Raw genomic sequence first — 19,441 nt, 5'->3', positions numbered from 1 at the left:
GACGCAAGGTAGAGGCAAGCTCAGGTCTGGAAATAGCCTTCGTCCTGCAGTAAATATAAATCATGATTATGATGATGATGATGATGATGATGATGATGATGATGATGATGATGATGATGATGATAGAGATGTGTGACGACGACGACGACGACGACAAAGAAAGAGGAACGTTGAGGTTAACCTGTATCAGTAGATTACGCTTCTGCAACATCAAAACAGCTATACTTTTGTCACGACAGGAAGCCTGCTAACCCAGCATATAACGATTGTATATATATATATATGAGGCTTTCCGGATAGCATTGCTTCGCTCAGAAATCATGAAGCCTTTTGCAGTACTTTGGCCAAACATTTTCCTCCACACTGCTCGTAGGGTTGAGTTAGTACATGGGTACTTATCAATCCCACAACGTTTACGTTTCCAACGCATTGTCACGCGTTGTGCCATGTTTGTTTGTTATTGTTTTTTTAGCATTACGCCAACGCAGACTAACTTGCTGCTTTTGTGCAATCCTTGCTGTTAATGCTGTTCTTGCTGTTTTTATGCAATGATTATCTGTTCTTTCTTTCTCCCTTTTTTTTTACATATTTCTGGTTTCTGTAATATGCAAAATTTCTTCGTTTTGAGTCAATATTTGAATCTTTGTATGCACCGGTATTTTTTTTACCGAATGTATTTTATGATAAATTGTACCATAGGCTCCCTTTACCCTATGCCTCTTCGTAGGCCTGCGGGATGTTTCTAAATAAAGAAAAAATAAATAAATAATAATAAATCTTCTGGTTGAGTTAAATCTAAGGCTCTATTCTCGACACGCATTGCGGCTGCAGGGCCGCCATTATACGCCATGTTGACTCTCTCATTGGCTGTCAAGAGGTCACGTGTTTTAATATTTGTGCCGAGAAGCGGAAGTGCTACAAAATGCAATTTTGCGTTTTCATCAAGATGACGAAACGTGACGTGAAGCTGCAAATTGTATCGACTGATACATTTTTCTGGTCCTTGGTAGCTATATTGCGACGTTAGCGCTTTGAAAAGCAAGTGAGCGGTAGCGTACAGAAGCCAGTGCAATGCATCTAGAATTTCGCGAATATGTGGTGGCGATCCAGGATAGGCGTCATGCCAGCTTGCTGATTGGCTGAAGGAATATGCCGTGGGGAGCGTCACAGGAAGTGCCGTTTCGTAAACGTCGATTTGACGTTGGTGACGTTGCGCTGGGCCGCCATTGCAGAGATTTTCCGCCATAATTTGTGGCGCAACGAGCCGCGCGAATTATGCTAATGAGCAGCCATATGCAATGGCGGCCGAGAGGAATGCGTATCGCCCCATTTCCCCCGTCGTTTGGTGCCATGAAAATTTTTTGTTCATAACGCGTGCTCATAGTATTTGCATCGCTCTTGAGTGGTGTTGGCATTTGTGTTTCGGGCCATCATCTTTTAAAAGAATACGTTTATCTGAAATAATATTGGTTGAACATAAACTTTCTGCAACGTTATTCACTTTTCACTGTCGCGTTTGTATTGTAATCAAGATTAATGCCTTTTCACACAATCAGAAGTTATGACAACGGCGTCGCTTTAATTTGTAAAAAGAAATGTACGCAAGGCGGCGCCTTGAAGTTTCCTCACGCGGTGCGAGTAACCAGCGAAGTGAACACGGAGCCATACGGAGCTTGCGTCGGGCAAGCGGATACCTCTGGTGCGCGCAACGCTGTCGGTGATATTCGGCCGTTTCTCAACCAGCCGAGCCGGGCTGAGTGACTTGCATTTCCCGAGATAGCGATAACGTGGCCTAGAACGTGCGATCATCACCACTGGCAGGCCGCGTATGTTGTCTCAAGGTAGAAAACAAGCGCGTTGGCGCCAACGTACGATGACTCATTCCGTTTCCAGGGCACACGCATCCTCGCTAATGAAGCAGACGACGGCTTGTACACAGCAGATGACGGAAGCGAGACGCGCTTTCGACAGAGTAATCGTAGGTTTTGAGCTAGTATTTTTTTACTCAGGAAGAAAACTGTTTTGCTTTACGAAGAACGTTAGGTTCGGTGCCTTCATTTCAGTTTCTTAGGCGAAACGTCGTTTGAGTCACGTTACGAAAGCAAAACGGGGCCATCAGCGCCATTTTGTATGCGTCGCGCTTACGTCACGTCTCGAATAAGATGGCGGAATATCTAGAATAGAGCCCCTACTCAGTACTTCTTTGTCATCTGCAGCACGTGATGCAATGAAACAGATATTTACTCGCTCTGACGATCGCCCGTTTTCAAAGCAAAGGATTCTGGACACCCAGAGTGACTGCGCTAACGCGCGCCCTGAAATAGGAGCGCTCCTTACGTCATCGTCTGCAAGAGCTATACACTGGCGTAGACTGCAGGTTTTAGCACCGCATGCGCCTCGTGAATGAAGGTGAATCTCGCGAACGCCGGTTGCACGGATCATCAAATGAAGGGGCGAGTAAGCAGCCGTATTTATTTGAAAGAAGCAAGAAATTAAGAATTGCGCGGTTTCGCTATATAAGGCGTGGCATCCTGGCACACGGCCCGGCAGGGGGTGTCATGATCGTGAATCGGTTCCTGAACTTTCGACAGAAAGAATGTTCGGCGTATACTGTAAGCTTAGTTGGCGAGAAGCGCGTCGTCGGTGAGGAGCACTAGCTCGATCGCCCACTCCTTGCAAGTGAAATCCAAACACACCTTCAAGTTTGCAGCTCCGTAATACGTCCGAGCGGGTCTAGAAGCCGCGCCTATATACGAAACAAGATAGGGGTTTCCTCGTCCACCGCGCGTTCTGAAGTTGCTGCTTTTCCTGAACACAGAAATGTGAGGCACAGGTCGGCGAACTAGCTCATGAGTCGACTCGCTTAGACTGAAGTGACCTGTGAGGCTGAGTATGAGTGAGCCCGAACGAGTGTGAGTTTCAATCTAATTGAGCCCGAATAAGTTCACTCACATATAGTGGGTGAAATAGAGTCTAAGTGAGTAAGTTTGCCCAAGATGGCCCGAGTCTGGCTCCAATTGTGTCGAGGTTAGTCCAGGCGAGTGAAGTCAGGTCAAAGTTGCAGTTAGTTTTTATGAATTGAAACTTGTGTGAGCTCGAGTGAATTCAAGCATTTCAATTATTTCTCGACTCCACGAGACCATATGCGAGGCGGAGTTCGCATGATTCCTATATATATATATATATATATATATATATATATATATATATATATATATATATATATATATATATACTGAACCTGACTCGGTATATTCACGACCGGAGTCCATTAGAAACAGTAAGCCTGAGTGACGAAGATGTGAATAAACATGTCAGCTGCATCATTGTTACAGATGTAAAGTGCCAGGTTTCACATTAAACTGTGCAGGCCTATCTTATGCGATATAATAATTTTATCATAGGTCTCCATGGAAATTCTATACTGGTTGGCACTGAGAGAGTTCTCTACGTCTAAGGTTCACACTGCACGTGCACTTACGTGCTTACAAAACTTGATGCTGGGCTAGTTGGCGCACAACTAGCACATCGACTAACCCAACAGTATTTCATTAGTAAGTTTGTGGTTCTGTGAATATAAGTGACCCCAAATGAAGGTGAACCTGCGAGCTCAAGAGTGTGGGTGAACCTGCCTCTGTCTGATTTGACCTGTCTGTATACGCGAGAGCCTGGTTGTCTCATTTTTGGCGAGTTCAATCTGATGCTGGTGAGAGTCCGGTTCAGCCTAGCTGTGTTTTATTTCGGCGAGTCTGAACAAGTCACGCTTTTCTTTTCGTTCTTTTTTCGAGTCAGTCTGAGCAAGTTCTAATCATTTTGCCAAACTTTGGAGGGAGGCTCCGTGCAGAATTGCCTGCTTTGCCATCTGCCGCCCAGGGAAACAGATGACTGCGAGCCCTCTTGTGTGCGTGTTCGGCAACCGCACCGACTGGAAGATGCACTTCCCGGAGGACGGCCTCTGCGACCTGGTCTTCTACGACTCGCTCTACGTACACCGAGGCAACACGTTCCAGGCTGGTGACAACTTCACGGCCGACCTGCGGCGATGGCTGTCCGCCGTCAAGGCGTACAACGTCACCGAGCCCGGCATCGCTGTAACGTCAATGTGAGGCTTAAACTGAAAGTGTTAATAATCTTGCAGTTATACGCTGGGGTAAGAAAATGTGCGGGGAAGCGGACAATAGTTGCACCAGCCAAGCTGTAACAGGCTGCTAGGCTCAATTTAGAATGAATGAATGAATGAATGAATGAATGAATGAATGAATGAATGAATGAATGAATGACCTCTTTAGTGAAAAGACTGGTGCTTCGGCCTATATATATGTTGGCCAGCTAAGGGAATTTAGGTATGGGAATGGGTGGAAAGGGTATGCAGATGGCGACAGTGAGGAGCAGCGATCTCGATGTTCTCCAACAACTAACTTCCCTACGTAAGGTATATATAACGGGGCATTGCGTATTTAACATATTTACCTGCCTCTCATCACCTCCCTTTCTCAAAAGTACAATATGGGCACTGTCAGTCCCTCGTTATACCTGGCCTCAAGGCTTCACTTGTTCAGTAACACGAAATTGTACTGTGCATAGCATTATTTGGCTCATCCCAGGCTACTTGTTGTAGGTATATGGTCCTGTCTCACCTCGTTTCGAGCTCTCTTAATTAAATAAGACAATTAGAGTGTCCGACGGCGAGGTCAAACCTCTGACTCCGTGCACAGCTGCCCAATGCTCTAGCCGTTAGGCCACGTTCGCTCCTTTTTTTATTATTAGTTAGTCCACGTTCGCAAGCGTTTCTCCCGAACCATACATGTACCTCTCGTGCCAACGCCAACGATGACACCAGGACCGTTGACTATTGAGCTGCATTAGCAGCTCCAGTCTGTTCACCTGTTCTGTGTCCAGCCGCTGCTTGATACTGCTCTAGCCACGATCATTCCTGTTGAAGCCGACTCTATAGTGCAATGCATTTAAGAGTTCGTGGCACAGGTTCTACCAAGAAGAAAGGGTAACAAAAAAATTTTCCTCGTGTAAGCAGCCATTGCAGATCACTGCTGGTGACTTCAAGTCGAGACACTAAGCCAGGACTCTTGACTCGCATGGTTTCCCATATTCTTTATACACACAAATTCGGCGGGTCACGTACGTCACGCAATTCACCACCAGCATCACGATCACCGGTCGCGTATTGAACAGTGATGCGTACAAAGTATCACAAATAAATCTTTTCTCTCTCTAACTTCCCGTGGAGCTCTACCGTGCTCGGATTTCTTAAATATACGCATGGTGACTGATCTGTATATGCACAATGTCGTTTTTGGTTATCACGAGCTCTCCCTCAAGCTTTACTGCAACGCGTTCTATTTCACAATACTGAACTATTTTAGCAAGAAAACGGTCCGCGGAAGAGCGCAAATTAATTCGAATTAGAAACAAAATAAAGTCCGACAGGCCAAGTTGTTGTCACTGTAGGTGGAGCATTGCTTTTTCCCGTTATAGCGCGAGACACTGCAATCCTTGTTGTCTAGTTGATTATCGCGTCAGGGGAAACTGCTGTTGCACTTTTTTTCTTTTGTTATTTTTTAGGAGCGTTGAAAAAGCAAGAAGTGACGCCTCGACGACAAAAGGAAATGCGACGTTTCGCCGACTGCGGGCATTTGGCGTGCGCCACTATGGCGTTCTTGACTTCCACCCGACAAACTTAACCGAGGAACGATATGTGCAGACTGTGCTTCATCTCTTTGCGGTATGTTGCGGTACTGTAAGCTCTCTTCTCTATTCCAGAGAGACGCGCCTATAAAAATTTACTCAATCTGATTTTATTATTACCCTCGTTTGTCCCACGTGGTGCATGCAGAAGCTCAGGAAGATGCACGACAGTCACGTTCCCAAAGGCAGGGGCTTCAAGCAGTACTTCGCTGTGGGCGTAGCCTACGTGAAGCACGCCGACAACAAAGTATACGCAGCCATCGAGAAGGCTGCAAGGTACAATTACCACGCCTTGTATTCCTTTCGGGTGCAGTACATCGTGTACGACCGTTGACACTACATAGGCGCACTTATTACTAGTCTAGACGGCACGTGCCTAAAGGCACAGGGTTACGTTCACTACAATCGCTTATAGCAGTATAAGCATCTCATATTCGTAGAAACTTCCACATCAGTGCAAACGCGTTTTTACATGAACTGTTGTCTCGGTGCTCACGACTGAAGTGCTCAACTTGAAATATTGCCCCTCAACGGAAGTACTTATACCAAATGGATTTCGAAAGCTCAAAATACAAAACCACTAAGACGTCATGCACGCCATTTTCTTCCGCACCGTCAACACCGTTCAGTGCATACACAACATGAACCGAATATCGCCATACCTTCACTAAGAAGGGTGTCACACGAGTTGTCTGACAAATGTATTTATCACTCCTTAATCTTGTACTAGTGATTGAAAGTTACCTCTGTACAAGGAGCGATAACATGCCAAATCGACAGTCGTTACACCCCAGAAGCGTTGTTTTGATATAACGTTTACCCCGTATGTGGTACTAAAATAACTTAAATAAATACAGATACATTTACCTCTGAGTAGGATAACCGTGAGAACACCTTCCCGTTCCACCGACCCGCTGTACAAGAACATCACGGCCAATAAAGAGGTTGAAGGAATGCTCAGAAATGGTCGGGACGAGCTAGCCGGTGTTCGGACCTGGGACTACTTCACAGTGGCGCCCAACGCGGAGCCCCGGATAGCTAAGGAAGGAATGACGCTGCATGGTGCCGGTTATACAGCAACTGAAAATCTTGAGTGCGGAATCATAACCGTAACAATGGTTCGCAGAAGCACGATCGAGATAACCTTCTCACACGGAGTGTTTGCAACAAGCAGCAGTACTCGGCCCGTCTGTTGTGCCACCAAAGGTGTACTGATATTTCCACGCCCTGTACAACATGCGGCAGCACAGATTCAAGCCTGCGTCTGTCTGCGTCTTCGCGCCGTTCATGCGAAGCGCACTTCTCTCATTGACGTTCGCAGCAAGGGGGCAATACAGCTGGTCATCCTGCGCATGCACCTCGGCAGCAGAGACGATCAGGCTATCCGGGGAGAGTGCCTTATTACGGGATCCACGGTCTGGGGCAAGCCCGTCGCCGAACACCACCCGAGCATCGCAAGTGCACCCTTTACATTCCTAATTCCTCAAAGCCGCTCAGGCGTGAAAGCGCTAGTCAAGCCGCATGAAAACTTTGTTTTCAGTTTTCAACACAGGACCGTGCATGTTGTAAGGCGACACCGGCGTGGGTGCGTCACATGCGCAAGTATATAGGTTATATACGAGTTATGTAACCGGCAGGAGTATGGTATATAGTAGGACGGTGTAACGAATCGCAATAGCCAACGCGACATGTCGCCGCAATACGTTTCCACGTCTTTCGTTGTCTTTTGTAACTATTGTCCTTTGTGACTCTTATAACAATGTCTGCACTGGTCTTGTATAGGAAAGCACGTTGCAGTACTTACGGCAACGGAGGTCGTCCTTTGGCGAGTACGCGAGGCTGCTCGTGTCGGTGTCGCTTGCCGGTCGGTGGTACACGTCCCTGAAGGGAGGCAACCACAAGGACGCATATGCCGTCGGAGCGAAGTGCAAGCCTTTCGAGTTTGGCACCGGCCTGGAAGAGCTCGGCTCCCGCGTCACTGTAAGAGCAACATGTTTCGTCGCGCAGCTCTCGCATTTTAACGTGACGCTGCGCCCGTGTAGATAAGAAGGCAAGTGAGCGATAAAATTATCTACAAGCTTCCTGGCACGACATGCATGTATTCGTAAACCCCAAGTTACATTATTTCCTTGGGTATATCGCGCAGGTAATAGTCAAGCCTTTGTAGCGCGATGTGTAGCGCAACTGTGACTGACCTTTATTGCATGTTCTCTTCAATACCGTAGGGAGTTTTGTTGGGTGTTTTTAATGCTTTTTGCGCACATTTGTTCTAATAAACCAGTTTAGTGTACAGCTAATCCTAATGCACTGGGTGGAACTCAGCGGATTACCGTATTACCGTATGTGGCCAGTCGCGCTTCCGTACGTTAGTGTGGAAGTGCATAGAAAAGCGTGTACGCGTTACCCTTTACTTGAAGCATATATCCGCCTGTCTCTGATCGCAGTGTCTGTTCTTTTGCATGTGCGTGCACGTGATCCCAGAGGCAGTTAGTTCGACTACATGGCCGGAACAGCCTCTAAAGGTCTACGAGAGAAGCTTTATAGATGCAAAGGTTTCGAAAGTACGCCGCTGTCTTCACGCAGGCTTGCACCGAGCAGCACTACGCGGCCCACGTGACGAGGGAGGAGTGGCGTGAGGTGATGAGCACCTACGAGGGGAGCGCAGGGCTGGCCTTCGTGTTCGACAGCGAGCTGACGCTGTACGCAAAGGCGAGTGTTCGTTCCGTTCACGTTTACCCTGTTTCCATCTCGTCCACTGCATTTATACTTCCTGGCACTTATGACCGCGAAGCAAAGGAGGCAGGCATCACATAATCAAATATATTATGGGGGCATGGCGGTGGCGCACGTTATAATATTCTCACATGTATATACGAAAATGCACCCAGGTTTTAGGCAGCGTGTCCTGCATTTTCAGAGCAGACCATCTTGTTCGAGGATGTCCGCTAAACGGTTGAAACGAAACGATGCCCAGAACATCCGTCTTTTGAGATTTTTTAACACGAGTCGAATATATATTGCGATATACGATTCCTTCAAATATTAGGTTATCGCGGAACGCACGGGATCACTGCGATTATTAGAGCTTGCCCATCGCGGAAAATGAGAAGAAAAAGAAAGTGGCAATGATAATATTGGCATCTCTTCATGTAGCGCCGAAACAATCGAAACTTTCTTCCCTCAATGGAAAACATCATACTAATAAACACCATCACCATAATTATTAAATTGCGCAATTGTGGAACTGCACTTATCAGTGCAAAGTACTCGGTGCCGAAGTGCAGTAGCGCCATATATGGCCCACCTTTCAGCTAAGAGCGTCAAACAGCCCAGCTGTCCTAAAATTCTAGAGAGCTCGCGATGTTAACAGTGCTCGCTCTCGTATACTTCCGAACACCGCATCTTTGAGGCCTGCTGACAAGTTATCTATACATGCAGGTGTGCAAGGCGCGAAATGTCCTGAAGGATGTCCGGCCCATCGGGCTGGCCGTGTTTGACGCCGAGTTCGACGACTGGTCCAACACTTGCACAAGCTGGAACAAGTTCGGCAACTACACACTCATGCGCACCGCACGCAAGTCGGTGGACGCCATTGGGGCGCTTAACGCCACGCACGTGCTGAATTGCGCCACGTTGCCAAAGTAAATGATCGCACAGGCTCCTCCTCCCGCTCAATAAATTGACAATCAGGCTCGTTTGTAAGGCGAGGCCTACAGAGTTAGCAGAAAACGGCCGTCCAAGACTCAGCAACGTGTAAAATGGACGGCCGAGATGATGTAGGAATTACATTCCAATGCCATTCCTTTTGGCGCTTTGCGCAGTGGTAAGAGCGGCGCTCTGCCCGCGTCATCACCAGGATCGGCCAGTCGTGAACAGGGGATGACAATAAAGGAATAGCATCGAGAGAAAGGATTCCTCACATTCACGGACGTAAGCAAGGGGAGAACTAGGGGATTCTGGCACCTCCCCTACCCCCCCTCCCTAAATTATCGCTGCGGTGGTATAGTGTTTAGCACAACTATACGTCAAAGTATACAATGTCTATATTATTACATCTCAGCGATCCGGTAGACTCACACACAAAAATAAGTGAAAATCTTAATATGGCCGCCACTGTACCAGCAACCCTCACCCAATCCCACCGCTTCGAAAATAATTCTTGAGTAGGGCCCTGCTTCTATTATAACGCCAGAGCTACGTATCCTTCGGAAGCTGGAGAGCATGACGTCATGGAGATGCGGCCCCGCTTCAATCCGTGCGGGGAAAAAATTTAGACAGGCATAGCGTGCGTAGCTATATGTACCACTGGGTATGTGACCCTGCGGCCGTTGGGCAGGTGCCACTGCGCAAGTTTATAACATCGAGTTCGTAAATATTGTTGCTAAAAGCGACAAACAGCGAAGAGCAGTATCAACGTCTCATTTATAGGACCACCGGCGGATGCACTATGGAGCACCAAGTTATAAAGTGCCGTACCCTACACCCCAAGGACAAAAAGTCATGCTTTGCTTCCCTGTTTCCCACCCCTCTTCCCGAAGACACGTGCTCAGGCGCCGCGCCTGTTTATGACGCAGTGCTGGCACACAGTCCATGTTCACAAGCTTGCGCAAAAGTTACGTATGTACGTACGCCATCTTCTGATTTCCGCAAAAACGACAATGGAAGGTTTGTCAATGCCATCTCGTACCCCTGCAAGTTATTGTTAAGCAGTCCGTAACCCAGTGAAAAAAGTTCGTAGTGTCTTGCCATTTGGCTCATTTGTACCGCAGCGGTGGTGAAATGGTAGAGCCTCCGCCTCATATGCAGTACGTACTGGGCTCGAATCCTGATGCCGCCGAAAGCCCACCGGTGTTCTATAATGGGAAGAGGTGTATCATGACCTCGCGCACGGTTGTTTATATGGGTTCTCGAAAGGAGAGCCTAGAGAGATTTGCGAGTGTCTCTGGCCGCCCCTTGTCCTTACCACATCTTTGGTGAAATAGTCGCGCGCAGGCGGCCGCGTTTCGAATGCTGCAAACGGACTCGTATCCGTCACGAGGCCTACTAAGCCACTACAACTCAGAAATCCCGGCAAATTGCCCAGACTGCCCAGAACTCTATTGCTCTCTCTCGCACATGCTTTGGCAATGTACCGCGTTACCAGAGGGCCGTCTCTCCAGTGAGCCCGAATGGGAAGAAGCCCTCAAATGCCCGGACCTCACTCCAACTCAAGGCTGTCCAGAGGGCCCAAGAACTGGCGGAGCGTCACCACGTTCCCGTCCCGAAACGGGCGTCGCCTACGGTTTCGGCCCAAGGAGCTCCCCGCGTGCGATCTCCAACGGCTTAAACCTCCTCAGGACCTCAATAATGTTCTTGACTGACTGACTGTTGAAATAGTGGGGCATCCGCCGCTGCTGTGGAAGGCAGACGGGTGCTACCGCCGGGTACCTACCGGTAAAATAGGTACAAGCTCGCTCCCGGCCTGGTGCTCGGCCACTGCGGAAGTTCGAAACGCTTGAAAGAACACCCACCTATTGTGAAGCTGGCTGCATATGGGACTACCAGACTGATTTGCTGATAAGGCCAGACAGGAAGCCTGAAAATTTGAGAGCGCGTTTAGTTGCGACATTGCCAGGCAGACAGCGTCATCGCGAAAGCCACTCCACGAGCCACCATAGGCACTGCAAGTCAGAGTGTCGAACCGAACCGGAACTGAGCCAAACCGTTACTTTTCCATCACCTGGGAACCGAACCCGATTCGGAACTGTGGTTGCGCATCTTGCTTCAGCAAAGAGACTTCAGCTGTACGCAGTCGGCTGAGCGGCAGTTGCAATCCAACTAGTCACGAGAAAAGCATAGCGTTGAAATGTGGAGTTATTTTCCGGTGCTGCTTGGCATCACGTGTGACGCGACAATGCTTCATGTGACAATGACGGTGAAAGAAGGAGGGGAGGAAGGCCCCCCGTTGGATCTACAGACCGATACATACGTAAAAGGGGTGAATATTTTTTTTATTTAGAACTCGTTTTCAGTGTGGCGTAAGGTTGGTCTACTTGGTACAGGTACGGAGTGATATTAGGCCATCGGTTTGGTTGATGTAACTGCGAAAAGACAACTAAACCAGAAGGTACGTAAGCCTCGGTGGCTGATTTTCTGGTGCAGTGCACCATCACCATAAAACAATTTATCCGCATCAGCTATACAGCAAGCCAAAATATTGCGTAAAAGCTCGTAATGTAAAAGGCGCGTTAATTCCAACACTTACGAAAAACACGCTACCGTCCAAGTATCGGCCCTTTGAAATAACGGAAATTGCATGAGCGCGTCGTTACAACTTGGTTGCAGGCTGTACCGAACAGAACATTCTTTGTAAGGGCAACTGCTGTCACACAGGCCGAATCTTAATGTACTAGTCCCTCACTGGTGCCTCAACCTCAACGGGCGATGTACACGCAGGTGTTATAAGGCAGCTTACATGTGCAACTAGATCGAATTAAATGTGTTTTCGATGCACTGCGCACTGTGGCCTTTGAAAACAAATCGCAGTAATCCTCCGCGCCTTCGTTCACATTGCATTCAATTGTTCGTGTATGTACGTTTAAAAATATCGTTTCACAAGCTTCCATATCAACCAACGTGGTCGTTTCAAAGCACTCCCAATTAGTCAAAATAAAATGTTTCCACCTCTTCTTCCAATGCTGGGAGAGCCCTTGGAAGTCATCTTCTGTTAAGATCTTCAGCACTGGTGTCGTTTGCTTTTGAATTGTCCGCCTTCAGAGGCGCTCAATTCCACCTCTGAAGCACCAGTTCACACATAGGGAACAAAAAAGAATCGGCTGAGCCCATCTCACGATGACTGCCGACGGTAATGCGTTAGTATTGAACTAATGTAACCCCACAACCTATTGCCACCGTCGAGACGAGTTACGTATGAGGCGTGTACTGCAACGGGACTTCTCTTTCGCGTTTCCCTAAGAACACTCGGCGCCATCTAGCGCCGCCACCCCGAAGCCTGCGCGTGGTCTCAGAAGTGCATGGCGCAGCGGTGCGTGTGAACGCTGAGAAACGCTTCATGCGACAACCGGGCTCCTTTCTCGAGCTTCTGGTGGTGCTGGTGGTAGCCATAATGATGATAATGATGATGATGATGATGATGATTTAATGGCATCTCCTTGGAAACGGAGCTGTGACAAATAGCCACCTGGCCTGCTTGATTTAATCAGGTATTCTACACATGTTTTTTTTATCTAGCATTTTTGTATACATCTCCTTAATCCTTTTTTTTTTCCTTCACAATCTACCTTGTTCCGCTAGCTATGGCTGTAAAAGATCCAGTCGTATCAATCTCTTCTCTGCTTTTTTTTTCACCAATACTCTAAACGTCTCTTGCTTATTTCGACTGCTGACCGGTTGACGCTTCCGTCTACTTTAAACACATGCACTTCTGGATGGTGTACATTACCTACGGTTCTCACTGGGTGAATCCCTTAGCACTCCATTAAGATACGCTGATTGGTCTCCGGATTTTCGCTGCGGCATATACGTGCCTCATCTAGTTCCGAATATTTCTTCCGGTACGTTTTTGTCCTGAGGCTGGAGCCTCAAATAGCATGGTACTGCCCTTTGTGTTATCTTACAGATTTTCCCATCTAATTTCTTTCTTCACATTCTTGTAAATCTCCATTGTCCTTTTTGTTTCCATTTTTTGCATCCAACTAAATCTCTCTGTTTCTCTCACTTTCCTTCTTATGACTCCTGGTTGTCTACTTACAGTTTTATTTGCTCTGTGCTTGGTTGCCAACTTTCTTGACCTCTTCCTCCATTGTGTGTCCACGCTTTTCAAGTACAGACACTTGTGCACTTTAGCTGCGCGTTTAGTTTCTTCCATGTTCCTGAGTCTTTCTTTGAAACTAATTTTGATATCTGCTTCTCTGACTTCAAAAGAGGCCCAACGCATGTCACTCTGCACTGTCTCACTTGTGGTTTTACCGTGGCTCCCAAGGCCAACCGGCCGACCGATCCTTGGTTAACTTCCAATCCCGACGAGATATACGAATTTAATCATAGGACGGCATTTTCGAACGTTAGCGCTGGCGCCATTACTCCTATCCAGATTCCACGCACCACCTCATACATATTGTGGCCCCACAGTGCTCTGGTTTAATTGTTGCAGCATTCCGCTTCCCCTTCATTTTCAGATTCTCTTGATGGGTGCTTGAGTAAGTCTTCGTTTATGTATAAGCCGAGGTATCTATATTGCTTGACTATGGGTATGATTTGGTGTTGAATTGACACCACGTAGTTTCTCGTCTCTTCATTAAAGATCATAATTCCCGATTTCTCTGTGCTGAACATGAGGCCTAAATTTGTCGCTGCGTTGCCACAGCTATTCTCAAGTGTCTATAACTCTATTTTATTGACCGCTAGTAGCATTACGTCGTCCACAGACATCTTCAGTCCAGGGAGCTTCTGTTGCTCCATTTGTCCAGTACTCATGTAAAATAAATCAAACCCTAACTCGCTGTTTTCCTGTCGTCTTTAAACACCCTTAACATAAAGCGTAAACAAATTTCTTTATGGACACGCTGCACCATCTAGTGGCGCTACCGAGGAGTCCGCACGTGGCCTTTATTGTAGAACCAGCACTTTATGATGGCCGGGCCTCCCATGAGGGGGCGCCGAGGGCTTGCCTTGCCGTCGCCTTGCCGTCGCCTCACGGGCGTGCTGGGTCGCCCAGGTTTGGTCGTCAAAGAGTTTCTTCGAACAGCGGTGCTTGCCCAGTCTCGCTTCTACAGTGACCCATGCCGGCGTGAAAGAGCTTCGTTGAAGAGAGGCCCCGTATGTTCACATCGCCACATACTCAGTGACCCAAGTTGATCCGATGGTGGGTTTCGAGCCCTGTTACCTCAGCACAGCAGCCCGATGCGCTAACCATTTGACCAGGGACTACCCAGTGGCAGGCGGGAAAACGGTTAGGTACAAACATAGAATGGCAATGCCCGTACAATGGCGAGGATATCGCGAGACGGTCTGACGACACACCTATCCTAAGGATAGAGCTTGACGAAGGTATTTCCAAGATATTCTGAATGCTGCGTTAGATCCTGCAGCTTCTAAAGGAGATATCTTGATTTTGTCTTACCGCAAAATGTTCATCCGCCAGTTACTACGCATGCTTCTGTTTTGCATTTCAATTCTCGTTCCGCTGTTGGCAAAGGAGACAGCATTACATGTCTTCTCAATCAATTTTCGTGCCAGTTTGACGTCCTAATGATATCTGAAACTTCGTTTCAAAGCAGCTACGATGTCGTTCTACTGGAAGGTTATACCTCATTTCACATGGACCATCAGAATAGGCAAGGAGGTGGTGTTGCTCTTTATGCTTAAAAATAATTGTGATTACGAAGTGGTGCCAGATTTTTCATACGTAAGTCACGACTACGAAGTGCTATATGTCAAGGACACCAAAAGGGTGTTGCCAGTAATATACCGTCCTTCGAACGGCAGTATCGAGAATTTTTTAGGTTGTTTTGGTAAGGTTCTGGAATTCTACTTAGCCGAAAATGTTCATATTGTCTGTGGAGGTGATATTAACAAAAATATTTCGGAGGATAATAAGTATGTACACGATATAAACTGTCTACTACTTTCAACTGGCTTTACTAATCTGATTACAACACCAACCAGGGTTACTCCGTCCACTTTATCTGCCCTCTACCTTTTGATTACAAATATAGATACACCTGTATGCACTACGGGTACAATTTCGTATAATATTAGTAATCCTTGTCCAGTTTTTGTAGTGTATTCGAAGAGTAACAATACCAAACAACACAATGAATTACTTACTTATCAACACAGTGCTGAACTTAGCGTCACAAGTTGGTGGCTGGACGTAACGATATTTATTCAACCATGCTTTTTACTAATTGCAACAACGTGTCATTATTTCAACGTGTCACATTATTGGCGGCGCCTCCTCGACACCAAAGCGGCAACGGGGACACCAAAGCTAGAACCGTGCGTGCCAGGGGTGTATAAGATCGGCTGTCCGCTGTCGCGGACAGCCAATTTTTTATGCGAACACACCCTGGCACGCTTCGGCTTCAGCGGCCCCAGCCACCCGGCTTCCAGCTTTTATCCCCCCGCCATCCCTTGGGTGCCCTGGAGATCCTGCGCCGCCTTGGCCTCCTAAGGCCTCCGTTTCCCGGTTACATGTGCCCTCCTGGAGCAGTGCTTGTAAAAAATCCAATCTATCGTCGTGACAAAAAAAGCGACCCGCGGCTTATACAACACCAGTCAGAACCTTGCCCCTTCAGACACAGCGATCATCAAATGGGGCGTCCGTGTCCACTGCCTCACCGCGCGGGCAAACTCGACCCCGCTCCGCAACGCCGGCATGTCTAGTGGACAAACGCATACAACACGCGCTAAGAAACTTCCTCTGTAGTGCCTAGGCAGAGTCATATTGGGGGCGAGCTCCACCACTGGAAAAGCTGGCGCCACCGTCGGCGTGACATGGGATGCCCTAGGGATCACGCGGACACAGCGGCCGCGTCGGCTGCTTCGGAAGCGCCGACGCGAGCTGAAAACGAAAGTTTAATGTCCCACCTGCTCCGCGGTTTTAATTAAGTGGTGAAGCTTTCCCGCCTTGGGTGTCTACTTGACAACATTTTAAAGTACTATAATAGGTAATGGCTGCCTTTGGAGGCGCGCAGCATGGTAGGCTACTGCCCGGTGCCGCAGTGCCGGACGTACGCAACGGAGCCCGGTGTCAGCCCACACGTGGCAGCAGGGCAAGGAGCTGCGGGAAGCTTGGCTGGCGAAACTTAGAACCGGCAGACAGCCATCGGCTACAACTCGGGTATGCAGCAAACACAGACGCGAGGAAGATTTCTGCTACGGCGCCGGGACTGCGCGATGTACGGTGAGTAGCAGAAAACGCGCACTGAGGCGCTCGCCCGTGCTCGCTGCCCGGCTAATGTCATGACGGTTTGGTCTATGAACTTGTTGATGCTAGATACTGGCAAGTTCAGTGGAACGGAAAGGGAGCGGTAAAACGCACATTAAGAAAAGGCATGGCATATGGTCATGTTTGTGTTATGAAATAATGCACTGGATTACGAAAATGCAGCAGAGGGAAATCGCACGCTGAGAAGACCGATAAACATACAGTGCGATGCAACTTGAGAAATAATATTGAAATGTCCAAGAATTTAAAAGACAAAAAAAGATTGAATCGTCGCGGCGGCACATCACAGTCGCCGTAGGCGTCGAAGTCTCTATAACGAAATTATTTTTAAACAGCTCTGATAGCGTCGACGCAACAATGGTTACTAGTGTACACTGTCAAATGATTATATGCTGAGGCCTAAAGCTCACGGCACGGTGCGAAAACGCGCTCACAGCGAAAGCAAAACATTCCGCGCGGACATGCATGCAGACGCGCAGTCGGTCGCTGCGAACCCGTGCGATCGCTGCATTGAGGCTTCATTATGTTATGCCCCATTTGGTTATGCAGACAGCCCACTATAAGAACATATTTCACATAGTTTACTCTCAGCGTTTGCCTACCTGTCACGCAAGAAGCCGGTTCGGGAGACTCCATCACGGCGACCGCGCGCAGTGGCGTTCACCGTACGTATTTCGTAAAAAGATAGTGTCTGTAAACGATTCTGTGCTTTCAGTTTGCCCAAGATTATTATATCTACAGTCAAAAACTTCCCTTACTTTGAGATTACCTACATAAATGTACAGGAGGGCTGCCGCGTGGTGTTTTTATTGAGCGCCGTAAGCGAAACCTATGAGGAGCGCGCCGCTTGATCCCTCATACTACGCAAGGGAGGCGCTTCCGACAGATGGCGACTCCTTAATTCCTCGCCCCCATACAGAAGACCCCAGATTTTCTCTCTCGCGCCCGCTCTTACTCGCGCCTGTGCACAAACGGCTGGCGATCCCTCAAATGAACGTCTCGTTGCTCCCTCCTATAGAGTTCTCCCTCCTATTATAGAGGCTAGAAGGTAGAACCTTTCTAGCCTCTATACTCCTATTATTTCCTTTCTCCGTGTTCCGATCCTCTCCTCTTTCCTCCTCTCCACCAGGGTCGGTGCGAGCGCTCGTTGCGGCGGCTGCTCCAAACTTGAAATACGTGCATAAGTGCCCCTGCCTCCGAGATTTTAGCGGCATCTGTTGCAATCTCGAAGACAGGACCCGCGGTCTCTCGTCAAGCCATTGGTCGAGCGCACGCCAGCTTAGAAATCGTCACTTCCTCCGCAACAGGAAGTAGGGTCGGCAGCGAGCACCGTCTCTCCGCGACTACCCTGAACTACAGGAACCTCCGCTCCAATGGGAAAATTAGCAACGCGGCAGGCACTTAGTAAAGGAGGCATTGTCTTGACACAACCCCCCCAACACGCCCACCTCGAAAGAATTACTGGGTACTGCCCTGACTGTGTCGTACCACAGTCATGATCGACTCAGGTTGATCACGTTCTAGCATTTCTTCGGCTGAGTACAAATGTCATCCTCGTTTTAAAACATAGACCACAACATAGGTGTGCAAAACTCCATTACAATACGTTGTCTGAATAAACTCTTTGACTCTTTGACCTCGCAATCCCTGTTTCTCACACTTACTCTCGTCCAGTATCTATGTAGAACAGAAGGATCATCATCATCATCACGATCAGCCTCTTTTATGTCCACTGCAGGACGAAGGCCTCTCCCTGTGATCTCCAATTACCCCTGTCCTGCGCCAACCGGTTCCAACTACCGCCCGTGAATTTCCTAATTTCATCGCTCCACCTATAATCTTCTGCCGTCCTCGACTGCGTTTCCCTTCTCTTGGTACCCATTCTGTAACCCTAATGATCCAACGGTTATCTAATTAACCGGCGCATTACATGACCTGCCCAGCTCCATTCTTTTCTCTTGATGTCAGTTAGAATATCGTCTATACCAGTTTGCTCTCTGATCCAAACCACTCTTTCTCTCTCTCTGTCTCTTAACGTTACGCCTAGCAATCTTCGTTCCATCGCTCTTTGCGCGGTCCTTGTTCTCAAGCTTCTTTGTCAGTCTCCAAGTCTCTGCCCCATATGTCAGCACTGATAAAATGCACTGATTGTACACCTTCATTGTCAATGATAATGGTAACCTTCCAGTCAGGAGCTGACAATGTCTGCCGTATGCGATCCAACCCATTTTTATTCTTCTATGAATTTCCTTCTCCTGATCCGAGTTCCCTGTGATTTATTGACCTAGGTAAACGTACTCCTTGATCATAGACTCTAGAGGCTGACTGGAGATCCTGTACTGCAGAAGGGCAGCGGATTGGGCGAGTTGGTGTTCCATGGTAACAATAAAATTCAAACAGCGCTAGACGACAGGACCAGAAAGAGGTGGAGACAGACACAGCGCTGAACTTACAACTGATTTATTGAAGTAAGAAGTCAACTTATACGTACAAACTTCAATTAAACTTCAACCCCACTTCAACCGAACAATCGACATACCGTAAACTCGCGTCGAACGGCTGGAATACAAGCCATATCGTTGCCGTCATTCGGAACCCCATAGATGCTGGATAGCTAGCTAACAGCAAAATGCTTCGCATAACGTCGATTCCCACAGTGCGTGGAATCTACATGATTTTTTTTATCTCTCCTTGCTCGGGACATCGGCTATGTCGTATTCGTAAAATTAAGTTTTGTCGCCAGCGTTGAAGCATACATCGCCGTCGCCTGAAGCTTTCATTCAGTAC

General features: G+C 47.9%; 2 protein-coding genes across 2 annotated transcripts in view; one reads left to right on the top strand and one right to left on the bottom strand.

The window, feature by feature from the left end:
- Window positions 1-7,678, bottom strand: part of LOC126536862 (myosin light chain kinase, smooth muscle-like) — a 163,626-nt gene extending 155,948 nt beyond the window's left edge. The window contains exon 1 of the mRNA XM_055073567.1: window positions 7,508-7,678. The gene's annotated coding sequence lies outside the window, so the exon portion shown is untranslated. The remainder of the gene's footprint in view (window positions 1-7,507) is intronic.
- On the top strand, window positions 6,819-9,367 carry LOC129386297 (uncharacterized). The gene is made up of 4 exons (XM_055074114.1): window positions 6,819-7,157; window positions 7,486-7,683; window positions 8,287-8,412; window positions 9,142-9,367. The coding sequence occupies exons 1-4, from the start codon at window positions 6,819-6,821 to the stop codon at window positions 9,346-9,348; spliced, it is 870 nt and encodes a 289-aa protein (XP_054930089.1). The 3' UTR covers window positions 9,349-9,367.
- The last annotated feature ends 10,074 nt before the right edge of the window (window positions 9,368-19,441 follow it).

The sequence above is a fragment of the Dermacentor andersoni genome, chromosome 4, assembly GCF_023375885.2.
Source record: "Dermacentor andersoni chromosome 4, qqDerAnde1_hic_scaffold, whole genome shotgun sequence".
Classification (NCBI taxonomy): Eukaryota; Metazoa; Arthropoda; class Arachnida; order Ixodida; family Ixodidae; genus Dermacentor; species Dermacentor andersoni.
This window is presented reverse-complemented; position numbering and strand designations above follow the sequence as displayed.

Coding starts and splice junctions, on each gene's coding strand:
- LOC129386297 (XM_055074114.1), top strand. CDS start 6,819: ATGGTTCGCAGAAGCACGATCGAGATAACCTTCTCACACGGAGTGTTT. Junction 7,158..7,485: donor CCGAACACCACCCGAGCATC/GCAAGTGCACCC, acceptor GGTCTTGTATAG/GAAAGCACGTTGCAGTACTT. Junction 8,413..9,141: donor AGCTGACGCTGTACGCAAAG/GCGAGTGTTCGT, acceptor CTATACATGCAG/GTGTGCAAGGCGCGAAATGT.